Here is a 13,503-nt window from a genome sequence, read left to right as displayed (position 1 = left end):
ATATGACGAGAACCGGTGTGTCAACGCGATTATGCCGTATATTTCAATATGAACTTGTACGCTTTCAGAATATATATCTATGACACATCAGACTTGCAGCAAAACCCCACCCCTTTATTGTAGAGGTCCTTTGATGCCGGAAGATTTTCTACCATAGTAGCTTCTTTTTCCTTGAACTGCTTGCTTAGGAATTAAACTCGTGCTTTCTTGTTTCCCTGAACGTACCAACACGCAGAAATTCAAATATAATGTGTACAAACATCTTGCTTGCCAATTCACCATCCAGATGGTCTTCTATAATCCCAGACCCTATTATAATAACCTTTTCTATTTTAGTGGCAATATGCCTCATTGTGTTTGAATTAAAGTAAAGAAAAATATAATACAAAGAACACGAGTTCACTTTTTCACACATCATTATATACAATTCCATACAAACATTAGGCAAGCCTTATGAAAGGCCTATGTAAGACCTTATAGAAGCTTTATGCAGTCCCTATACAAACCTATGAAATCCTTATACAAGCGTTATATAAGCTTTATACAAGTCCTATGCAAGACTTATACAAACCTTACACAAGCCCTATGCGAACCTTATGCGCATTATAAAACCTTATTCAAGCTTTATACAATCCCTACGTAAACCCGGAAGATATTTAGTGACGGATTCTTTAACGATGTATGAAGAAACTGTAGACGAAGGAAATTTAGAAATTACTTTTATGTATTTTTATCATATAAAAAAAATAATGTTATAATACATTTTTTTTTTTTGTTTTTCTTTTTGTTTTTGCAGGGTCGAAATGATTACGCTATTAACATCATAACGAAGGAACTTCGCTACCTCACTTGGGAAGAAACGTTTCTGTCACTACGATCCGACATCTTACCGGATGCTATCCGTGCTAAGTACTGTGATCTCACTACAAGTAAGTGATGTGTAATACATGGACGTAAGAAGAAAGAATATACCTTGGGTACTTATCCAGAACTTGACCCAAGCTCGTGTCGGCATCTTCCGGAAATTTCCGGTAAATCCCCGGAGAAACAGCTGTAAAAGCCGACGCGATTAGCTAATCAGCAATCAGCTATCAGCAGACGATGATTCCGTTAATATGAAAAAAAAATCACTTTTCTTGTAGTTTTCTTGAAAAAAAAAAAAAAAGATTGTTTTCGATTATAAAAAATATATAAAACATTTCTTGCAATAAAACTTCTTGGATATTTTCCACGAGAGGAAAAACATTTTAGTTTCTTTCATAGTTGTTTTCGTGCTTTTTGCTTATTTTTCTATTTGAAACATTTCTTGAAAAAAAAATATTCTTTCATATAATTAAACTTTCTGTAAGTCTTATCTTCTTGTGTTAAAGCTTTGTTTTTAGCGTTTTCAATTAATTTTCTGGCTGTGTTAGCGTCAAATTTTCCGACTACTTACTGCAAACTTCTGTAAAAATGCCCACGCGATCTTGGGACAGGTTCCGAATCAGTATGATAAACTTGATCTTATTTTTCTTCGTCTATTTATGTTCACACGTTTTTTTTGTTTTTTTGTTTTTGTTGTTGTTTTTCTTTAATCTTAAACTCTTTTTTTCATGCCGCTCAGGTATTATCCTTGAATAACACTGAACAGTCAATAAAAAATCAACATCGCCTCCCTAGTCATTTGATTTTACTCCGCTTGACTTTATTTTTTATCGTTTTTCAAATGCTTCTTTCTACTTCACTAACTTTTTCACTGTCACCGATAATAAAGATGTATAATAATATTTTCGTATATCAACATGTTGTCATTTTTTTAAACACACGTGTAATACAACAACTATAGTACTATGGGGATCAAAGATTATCTGAACGGTGGTTAATCACGTACGCAATTATTCTCTTTGCATAGAAATGACGTAACACTAATTCGTTCTCTTGGTATTATTTTATTCGTTGCACGTCTTGTTTGATGCGTGTACTTATTCATATTTGTTTATTTACAATACTAATAATTGGGAAATATTCGATTTGCAAGTGAAAATAATTATTTTCTTCACCCGAGTGCTTCAACTATAGAAATCTCTCTCTCTCTCTCTCTCTCTCTCTCTCTCTCTCTCTCTCTCTCTCTCTCTCTCTCTCTCTCTCTCTTTCTCTCTCGGGAAGAAACGTAAAATTATAATAGCCTGGGCGCCACGCGTTTCCCGGGTATTTGGAGGTGCGTGTTTGGCAAAAAAAAAAAGTGGTAGTAAGCAAGCAGGCTCGAACCCGTGACGCGAAGGCAGAAAAGAAACTTAAAGAAAATCTGACGTCTTACCGCTACTCCATGACACAAGTGTGGAACGTAAAAATTAGGCAAAGTCAATCCAACCGATACGATGATTTGCAAAAATAGCTCGCAAAATATCGACTCCTCCTCGTAGAAAACTGCTCAGTTAAGGGTTAAGGAATTAATGTTTTTGGCCAAATTTTCGATATTTGTCGTCCGAAACGTCGAGCTTCAAAGTGATACCGATTTCGTGAAAATCTGTTGCCTCTTTCTAAAGTTTAAGTAGACATACAAACACATATACATGCATACATACATACATTTAAGCAGACAAGTGATATATATATATATATATATATATATATATATATAGGAGTTAAAAGAATAAACATAAGATCGATTCTTATCGAGAAGACCTACCGAAGTAATGCAAAGCTCAACACATTGTTTTGGAGCTTATATAGAGTATCAATAAAATCAGAAAATGACAATATAAAAATATATACTGATGTATAGAGATTTACTGAATTATTAAATAAGGATGATACATGAATGAGGGATGTAAGATAAGTAAAACACTTTATACCATGGTATTTCGAAGCCCAATGCTTCTCGTCAAAAGAGGAGAGAAGATGCTAGGTAAGATAATAGGTATGCGACGTCTAGCGATAGCTACATTAGAAGTGAAATAATTGTGCAATGAGAGATAAAGATAATATTAAGCCTGGTTGGGGAGGGAATATGAGAACTAAAGTTATCTCTGTGATATAGGAGGAATATAACTTTTGTTACATAATGAAAGTAGGTAGATGGCATATCTGCCATAGTGGATTTAATATGCGTAACTAAACATTCGGGAAGAATATAGGGTAAGTGATTGAAAGAAGATGCTTATTTAATCATACGAGGGGCGTGCAATAAGTAATATCACTGACCCACTTCCCATAGCAGTAGAGCAACGAAACTTGGCACAGTTATTAGCCTTTCTATACATAGGAACCACCTAGAGTTATGTATTTCTCTCATCGTTTGATGCAGCTCTGGAGACCGTTTTTGTAGAACACCCCAGGTTGGTCCGCCAACCACGACGTGACTTCAGAAATCAAGGCTGCATCATCTGGGAAACGCTTTCCTTTCAAAAACAACTTCATGGCTGGGAAGAGGTGAAAGTCAGAGGGTGCAAGGTCAGGAGAGTAGGGAGGATAGGGACATATTTCATAACCACACGCCCGTGCTTCTGATCTGACGACATGCCCCGCCTCGTGATTTTGATAACTTTCCTTAATTTTCTCAAAAGTGAAGCATAATAGGCTACTGTAATTGTGGTACCCTTTGCCAGGAAATCTGTCATCACTACACCGTCCTGGTTCCAGAAAACTGTGAGCATGACCTTGCCAGCGGAGGACTGCACCCTTGCCTTTGCCTTCTTTGGAGGTGGTGAGTCCAAGTGCTTCCACTGAATTGACTGGGCTTTGGATCTTTGGATCAGAGTGATGGACCCAGGTTTCATCCTGTGTAATCAGTCTTTTGAAAAACTTTGACTCATCTTCTTGGCACATCTCCAAATTCATCCTCGATCACTCGACACGTTCTCGCTTCTGGTATGGTGTGAGCAACCTGGGAATCCATCTGGCAGACAACTTATGCATATGCAAATGGTCATGAATGATAGTTTCCACAGACCCTGTACTAATCTTGACATCTTGGGTTATTTGGCGAATAGTCATGCGCCGATTTTCCAAAATGGCAGCCTCAACTCGACGGACAGATGCCTCATCAATGACAGAAGGGGGCGACCAGGTCGGGGAGCTGTTTCCACAGACTTCCGGTCATGTTTGAATTCAAGATGCCAGCGTTTTACAAGGTCATATGATGGGGCATTATCACCACAAGTTTCTTTCATTTCATCAAAAGTCTCCTGTGGTGTGCGTCCTTTCAAATACAAAAACCGGATCACTGCTCCACATTCAACAGGCTCAATTTCACACCTAGCTCAATTCAAACACCTGTAAAACAGAAATCACAATTCGTTCAGAGCTGTACTTTGCCACATAACCCGTAGAGATATAAATCATTGCACATGCAAAATTTCAGCCAGATCAGACAACTGGAAGTAAGTCAAGGGCATTATTTATTGCACGCCCCTCGTACGTATTAATGGGTTAAAAATATGGAAGGGGAATTACTTGAAATATCCTTTATCTTATTCAATTATAATTTTTATAGTTTATCCTTTATAATTTATAATCTTGCCTTTATTATTTTATTGTATTAATTATTTATAACATTTTTTTTATACTTCATTTAAATACTAAGTTGCCATTCCGATAGCCCTACTAATATATACGGACCTAGCATTAATCTCCTATTTCAAGCCACAGGTATTAGTTATTGTTTGAAGAAGGTTTATCGGCAAAGTTTAGAATGATTCCATATGTAAATTTTCTTTTGTGACTATATCTGGATATAATTTCTGATTTAGAGTTGAGGATGTTTAATTTTTTTTTTTTTTGGGTGTTGTAATAATCGCTGTGGCTTCATCAGTTGTTCTCAAAAAGCAATTTTTGGTGATGACTTGTGTGAATACTCCTAGTGAGTAAATAATAATAATAATAATAATAATAATAATAATAATAATAATAATAATAATAATAATAATAATAATACCGAAAAAAATTGAAAAAAGAATGGGAGAGATTGGAATCAGAAGTATGGTTGAGAAGATACAACGGATAACAATAATGAAAACAGCTGAAATATTAAGGAAAGCCCTTGAATGCGGAAACTAACACACATGAGCTACAGTCACAAACTAGACATACAGAAACTGCTACAAATGCAAAACACAAAGGAACATCACATGAAATTATGAAAACTGAAACGGAATAATTGTAACTTAATCCATCTGCGCCCCTGCCTTCCGCCTCGCTCCGGTTTTTTTTTCCTTTGTGTGTTACCATAAACTGCTGCCACACCAAATGAGGAGGGTTAAGGAGGATGAATACCAAGGAGTGAAAGCACTAGCTAGACCTCCGCTGTTTGAGCGCAAATAGGACTGAGACATTGGGGAGGCTCATTGCCACTCAAATTCCAGTAGAGGTCAATGATCGCTGCCAATAAGAAACCTATAGTAAACGGTTGCTGCGATAACGCAAATTCATCTGCAAAGATTATCGAAAGAGGTGGACAGTACTGGAAATCTGAGACGCCATTCAGACTCCAGAGAACACCATAAGTTGTTATCAAAAATAAGTCTGATAATGGTTTGTGTGACTACTCCTAAATAATAACACTCCTCCCCCTCCTCCTCCTCCTCATCCTCCTCCTCCTCCTCCTCTTCCTCCTCCTCCTCCTCATCCTACTACTACTACTACTACTACTAATAATAATAATACAGTGCTTCAAATATAAAATCAACAAGATTAATTAAAATAAAATAAATAAAACAATACTAAAAACATAAGAAGAACAAATAAAATATAGCACAGGCGAAAATAATGAAATATTTAAATACTATCAATATTATCCATAAGAGTGAAAATATTTAATGAAATCAAGTAATAAATTAAAATTAGTAATAATTGATAAGCAACACAATAATTAGATTAATAATGATTCTAGTAATGATTTTTATATAATAGTATTGTTAATTATAATCAGAATAATAATTATATAAGATATTTTTAGTTTATAAGGCATTAATTATTAGTTTATAAAGCATTATTATAAGTAAATGATAATAGATATTAATTTACTCTCTATTAAAAAGCCGACATTGTCTCTAACTCTGCCCTCTTCGGGGGTTTCATTATTATTATTATTATTATTATTATTATTATTATTATTATTATTATTATTTAAACTACCACTTTTGTTATTAATACTTTACTTTTTGCCGTTTGAATTAAACGCTATTACGTTGGAAATTTTGTTAAAAATTTAAAAATAAATAAAAAATACAAACTTCCTCCACAAACGGCTAAAATAATCCACGTGAACTTTTCCGAACATGATTGCTAGGAATGAACGCTGTCCACACTACAAACTTCCAGTTCTTTCAACGGTTTTCTTTTTCTTTTTCATTTCGATACTTTTTTGTGACCAAAAGCGAAGGTCCGCTTGAAATATAAAAAATAACAATAAAAATATTAAATACAAAAAGTAAAATCGTTTATCATGCTTCAAAACACCCTCATAAGCATACGTGGACTTTTAACATTAGTTAACTAATGAAACATGTTTCGTCATCTTTACGACTCATCAGCGCGATTATATCTAGTGATGAAAAACAAGTTCTCTAGTGACTAGTGTCTTGCACTCTATCGACTGTGCCAAGAACCTTCAATGGAAGATAGTGAAAGAAACGCATCTTATAATTCAAACATCGTAATACAGTTATGAGGATGATTCGATAGTTGTGTGGCTTATGTCTATCTTTAAAAAATTATTGTTCCTGAAAATTTGGTTCCATTTCTTCTCGTAGATAAATAATACGTAAATAATGAGAGCACAAAAAGGGTTTAACAATGTTTTTGCGATTTTTTGCCAATATTTATGAATATAAAAATAAGAAATTGTTGAAGTATCAAATAAAAAGAAGAAATACGAAAATAGGACACTTACTCAATTTGAAAGCAATCGAAAAATAAATAAACAAAAATAAAATAAAATTCATGAGTAAGAGATGAGTTCAGATGCTCGTCCCTTAAAATAGGGATCATGAATATATTCATGTATGTATAACAAATGTATTGTAGTGTCTGAAGAGCTGTTTTGGGAATATTTTTAAATGATATAATGTTTAAATTTGTCCAAATAGTTATGAAACAATTGTAACACATAAAGAAATACACCATATAATGTTCTCAGTTCATGTTTTTTGTCTTGATTTTGCAAAATTATATATGTGTGCGTGTGTGCGCGCGCGTGCGCGTGCGTGCGTGCGTGTGTGCGTGTGTGTGTGTGTGTGTGTGTGTGTGTGTGTGTGTGTGTGTGTGTGTGTGTGTGTGTGTGTGTGTGTGTGTGTGTGTGTGTGTGATGGTTCCTAAAGTAGGAGAGCTGCAAACATGGGAGTCGTTTAATTATTACGAGCGACCTTTTGTGATTCAAATTTTTTTTTCTACATAGTCACCACCAATCTCAAAGCACTTTTTCCAGTGATGAACGATTGATGTGCAGGGGCGTCCGGGGCGTGTTTTGCCATACAAGGGTCGTTCCCAAAGTAAAGTCTTTTATTTCTTTTAAATAAAATAATTGAAGAGCTACGAAGACAGGAGGTATACCATTAAAAATATTTTATTTCTCTACATAGTCACCAACATTCTCAATGAACTTTCATAAAAAAATTGAATGACGCATCTTTACTTCTGACGCATATCAATGACAAGAGGTTGCTTTCGCAGTCTCACATCGTCAATATCTGCAACAGAGAGATAAAACTTTCAGGTCGTTAATGCATAAGTTCAGTCATCATAACGAACCAATTTGCAATCATATCTGATCCATTTGGGTAGAATAAAAAGTAGTCATCGTGAGAAGGTCTTGCAATAATGACAAAACTTTGATGAATATATAAGCAGTTCTCATTTCCTCCCTGTTTTCATTTCCTTCACGTTGAATTAGCATTTTCATAATTATTATCATCTCTTTCTCTTTTCCTCTCTGTTCTCTCTCATGAACACGCGCGCTCGCACACACACACACACACACACACACACACACACACACACACACACACACACACACACATATATATATATATATATATATTATGTATATAATTGTTTATATGCCTCTGTGAGCTTCTTAACATTGCACAACAGATCGCGATATCACGGAAACTTTCAACTTTCGTGAATGAACGCTTCTAATGCGAGGAACGCCATAACACAGACAGCACCTTTGAGCGTATATTTAGTGCGTGGGGGGGGGGGGTAACATTAATGCAGAACGTAAACGGTATACCTTTTATCTTGTATGCATTTCATGCATCGCCCGTCGGTCTTAATTAGACAGGTGACAAGCGAATGATTCACCTTTTATGACAGATATAGAATGTAGTTTTTCTTTTTTGGGGGCACGAGAGGGGTGAATGGGTTGGTCTTCTATTGATGATATACCACGTCTTCTGTCTTTATATATATATATATATATATATATATATATATATATATATATATATATATATATAATAGTTGTACAGTATGGAAATGCGGAAGACCAACAACTTCAACCTTTCTCCCATTTGTTTCCTGCGCTTTATCAAGTGCGAAGAAAATTAAAACTGGCACATTACAGGTTATATACCTGTTACATACATAACGTAATGTTATGTTATGTGTCAGTTTTCACTTTGTTTGTGTTGATAAAGCCACCAAAATAGTGGGCGAAACGTTGAGGATTTTTGGTCTTCCGCATTTACATTTTAAGTTTATAACGTCTAATTTATGCCGCCCCTTAATTATAATGAATATATATATATATATATATATATATATATATATATATATATATATATATATATATATATATATATATGAACAAATGATTAATAAAACATGTTAAAAGACATCTTGAAAAAGAGTTAAAAACATATTTAATTTTAAAAGGAAGCACAAGATAAGTGGATTTTGATTACCTTGGTAAACTTATTGTAATTTTTGTATTTATATATATATATATATATATATATATATATATATATATATATATATATATATATATATATACTAGCAAAAGTACCCGTCGTTGACTGGGTTTAAAAACAGCCTACAGAAAATGGACTCTGATTTATATTTATATGAAGGTTATGAAAAGGTAGGGTTGTAAAGAGATAGCTTCGAATTTGGGGGTATCAAAATCAAAGCAAAATATGATGAAAGTAAAAATAAAATAGATAAACCCCATAATTTAGTATACCATACCTGTTCACACTAAAACATATTCTGTGGATCTATATTAAAAAACCTTGTTAAACTTTGTGGCATATTTCCATTCTATGGAGGTCAGGCGCGAACGAACACCCCATAATTTTATTATACCATATTTCTTCAAACTGAAACATAATTATCAAAGTATACTTACGCAGATAGATATGAAAAGTCTTTATTAAAGTTTGTGCCTATTACCATTCTATGGAGGCCAGGCGCGAACGCAGACTCCACAATTTTATTATACCATGCCTATTTAAGTTAAAATATACTTATCAAAGTATTCTTATGTACATCTATATCAAAAACACTTGTAAACGTTTTTTTTTTTTAATTTTTTAATTTTTTATTTCCATAATTTGTGGACCAGGCGCGTACGAGGATCCCACAATTTTAATGAATCATCATTATGCAAGAAACCTTTGAATCACATTTTCACTAAATATGTTTGTAGATAGTTTTGCAATTTCTTCAGGATCAGTTGTTTGTTCAATAGACGTTTAAACACAGAAACATAATTTGTTTTGCACTGCTAAACAACACGTAAATTTTCAAGTCTTATAAAATTCTTTGAAGTTAATGAAAAAAAATAAGAAATTTACGTGCGGAGTTTGAACCTACAGACCACGTCATGAAAAGAAAAGACAAAAAAATACGCTACCAACTTACCCACAGTAGAATTTTCACGGCTCGTTGCTCGATCATTGTTGCTAAGCAACAACATGGAAAAAATCGCTTGACCGATGAGAGATAAATAAAAATAACGGTTTTGATTATCGATTATCGGTAATTATCGGGGGTATTCTGAGAAAAAAACACTTAACTAAGATCACTTCCAGACTTATACACTAAAGTTCTGTTAATTTTAAGAAAACCTGTTCAGCTGTTTCGGAATCTATAAGGAACAAACTCACACACAGACAAAGTTGCATGTATATAATTGTAAAGAACAGATTTCTTGTTATTAAAAAAAATGGTAATTACATAAATAAAATTAAAAAACAAACTTCCTGTCAAGTCAAACGTGAAAAGATTAGTTCAAACATATAGCGTTATGATTAAAAATCTGAAATGTTCTTAGTATAAAATTAAATGAAAGTCAATATTAGTGATGGGGCGATCCCAATACTTTTCTGGATTCCGTATTAAATTCCTGGTTCTGATACAATTCTCGATCCCGATTCTTTATAAATCTAAAAAAAAGGTTTTAATTCCCCCCCCCCGGATTACCGTCTGTATAAACGCATGTTCAATGTGCACGTATTTTTCCGAACGTAAAATCACAATTGTGGGAGAGGGTGATCTATAGATTTTAGCTATACTGGTTGTTTAAAATCAATAAATATTTATTTTATCATTACTATCGGCAGAGGATAATTTAGTTTTAAACAAAATCAAATAAAAAAGACAATATAAAGACTCGTTTTGGCATTGGAAAATACAGACCAAATTTTCCGATTCCAATACTGATTCCGATATTGATTCCGATACTGTACAAATTTCTAATTTTTTTTCAATTCCTGGTTCAGATTCCAATTAACCGTCCCAACACTAGTATATAGTTAGGGTTTCACAAGTACCCTGATATTCCTTCGACAGTTACACAAGAATTGATCTCTAATATATCAATTATTTGTTATACAGCAAAATCACTTTGGTTCTCATCAAATCAGCAAAGTTAAGCAACGCAGAGTTTGGTTAGTACATAGATGGGTGACTATTTAGAAATAGCAAGCATTGTAAACTAAAATACGTAACTCTGATGTACAACGAGATATCTGTTTGCTTCAAATTAGACAAGTGATGGATTAGCGTCTCGCCCTTAGTTCTTAGAATTCAAAGTCAACAATGATTTGACATACGATCATTTCCGACATGATTAAAATTATCTTATTTTGTTGTTCATTAATTCTAATGTCTTCCTTCTTTAATGCTGTTGTGAAGCAAAGAAGATAAACATTTTTCTTCGTTTAATAAAATTTATATCACATTATCACAGGTAAAACGAAACATATGTGGACATAAATTACTTCTATATTAATCATGATAATAATATTGTCGATAATAATAAGTTCATACTTTGAATTTAATTTACACAGATACAATATATATATATATATATATATATATATATATATATATATATATAACAGATGGCGGACATGTTAAAGACACGAGGGGTGGTAATCACTGGCCGATGTAGTTTTAACGGAATCGGAATGAAAATGTGCCAAGATACGTACAAACTTTATATTTGTTTTTCAATCATATCTGATGAGATGTAACTGCGAAACTGTTTAAAATAATATGAAATTTAAAAGTGTCTGTTTTTGTCGAAACAATTTGTAATATCCTAAAAAATACAAATATGAAGTTATTCTTTCTTTTTTTTTGTTTGTTTTTCAATATATATATATATATATATATATATATATATTGAATCGGTGTATGTTGAAAAAAAATCAATTCTAGGCTCGCTCGCAAAAATGTGAGAGCTAAAATTATAAATGATTTATTTAAAACTATGTTACATTTTTCAGAGAACTACCATGGTTTCATTGACAAACATCGATTTATCTGTTACCGTTTAAAAAGGCATTTATTTTTTTTTTTTTAATTTTGAGCGTCGCTAATTATTTGAATGAACTCTAACGGCCTTTGTAAACTTCAAAAATCCAATCCACGTCATTAAACCATAGTACGCTTGTAAAATGTGTAACATATAGTTTTTAGATATAAATTATTAGTATATGTATATGATCCACTCTAAAACTTTTTTTCTCACTAAATTTTTCATATCTATTGCTCTTTCCGCTTCTTGTAAAGTCGATTTTTTCTATCGCTTCAAACACTGTGGAGGTTAACCTCTACCCCTGTTGATCTACTAAAAGACAATGTATGGAGTACTGTTGTCACATGTGACTGTTAAATATCTGTCCTATTTGATAGTTCTTGATAAGGTGCAGAAACGTATTCATAATTTGATTGTCCTCCCACTCTTTCTTATTCTCTGCAAATCTTTCTCTCTCACAGACGTGATGTTGCTATTCTCATTGTTCTGTATATAAATACTATTATGGCATAGGTTCTTCAGAGTTATATGATCTATCTCTTACTTCCTTTGTTTCAAATTTTAAAACATAACAGTAATCGACGCCAATAGATTTTGATTATGAAAGGAAGAAAGCGCGCGTGTGTGTATATGTGTATGAGTGTGTGTGTGAGAGAGAGAGAGAAAGAGAGGGAGAGAGAGAGAGAAAGTGTGTGTGTGTATGTGTTTGTGTGTGTGTGTGTGTGTGTGTGTGTGCCCTCGCGTGTGTATATATGTATGTTGACTTGACTCGTTGGTCTAGTGGTCCCCCTCGATTCGCTGTTTTGATAGCTAAGTATAATAGAGCTTCCTATTCCAGTAGCTTCTTTTCAAGAAGTGTAGGCTCTGTGTGTGATACTCTCTTACTTCTGACTGTTTCCCTCTGATCTTAATATTTTTTCAGAAATAAGGCCAATAGGCTTCTCCTGTGTTCGCGATGATCATCTTTCGTTCTTGTTAAATTCCTTACATCAAGTAGCTTCATGCTTTGCCTGGACTATAACTGATATTGAATTTTTTGTAGGTTTGTTCGTGGATGTTGGAAATAATTACTCTGTACTTGACCACCCCAACATCTGTTTCATATACGACTATGTCGGTTCTAAAGATGAAGAGAAAAGCCAGGGAGATTTCGTAAGTATGCGAGTGATTTCTGACAAGTTTTAATCTCATCAATGATGTAGGATACATAACAAACGTACGCTAGGTTTTCCATAAGTTTTGATAAATAATACACATTCTAATCTAATATTAAAATTAGTGAAGTTAAATTACGTTTAATATCAAATAAAAAAAGCCAGACTTTTCATTAAAAATATGAAATTTAAAATAAAAACTACCGTATATTTCAGTGTATGAGATGGCCATTAAAGTTTAAAAAATCATCTTTTAAAAACCAATATTTCATAAGATACCGGCTGTTTCAATCTCTAACATAGGCTAAACAAACATGGTTTCGTGATTTAGCAGTCGTCTTATACAACAGATATATGATAAATTTATTAGAATTTGCTCCAATTTTGTACATCGTCTTATATGACGACCACCTTAGACGTCGAAATATATGGTGTATTGCAGTTTATTAAAATCAAGTTACAAAGGCTGAAATGTAGAATAAAAATATTACAGTTTATAATTTAAGCGAAAATGAAATCTGAGAAAAAAGTAAATTTCTATTTACTTTGTTCATGTTTTTAAACTTTACATTAACGCAACTTTATTGTAAGTTTGCAGTT

General features: G+C 33.2%; 1 protein-coding gene across 6 annotated transcripts in view; it reads left to right on the top strand.

Moving 5' to 3' along the window:
• The window catches only part of LOC145254652 (inositol 1,4,5-trisphosphate-gated calcium channel ITPR3-like), a 1,190,449-nt gene that overhangs the window by 809,712 nt on the left and 367,234 nt on the right, over positions 1-13,503 (top strand). For all 6 annotated transcript variants that reach the window (XM_080113294.1, XM_080113292.1, XM_080113293.1 and 3 more), the window contains exons 23-24: positions 797-929; positions 12,792-12,901. In XM_080113294.1, coding sequence (XP_079969420.1) covers positions 797-929; positions 12,792-12,901 — 243 coding nt within the window. The remainder of the gene's footprint in view (positions 1-796; positions 930-12,791; positions 12,902-13,503) is intronic.

Source organism: Euprymna scolopes, chromosome 30, assembly GCF_053919585.1.
Source record: "Euprymna scolopes isolate OS-2025 chromosome 30, ASM5391958v1, whole genome shotgun sequence".
Classification (NCBI taxonomy): domain Eukaryota; kingdom Metazoa; phylum Mollusca; class Cephalopoda; order Sepiida; family Sepiolidae; genus Euprymna; species Euprymna scolopes.
The sequence above is the reverse complement of the archived record's forward strand: the minus strand, read 5'-3'. Positions and strand labels throughout refer to the sequence as shown.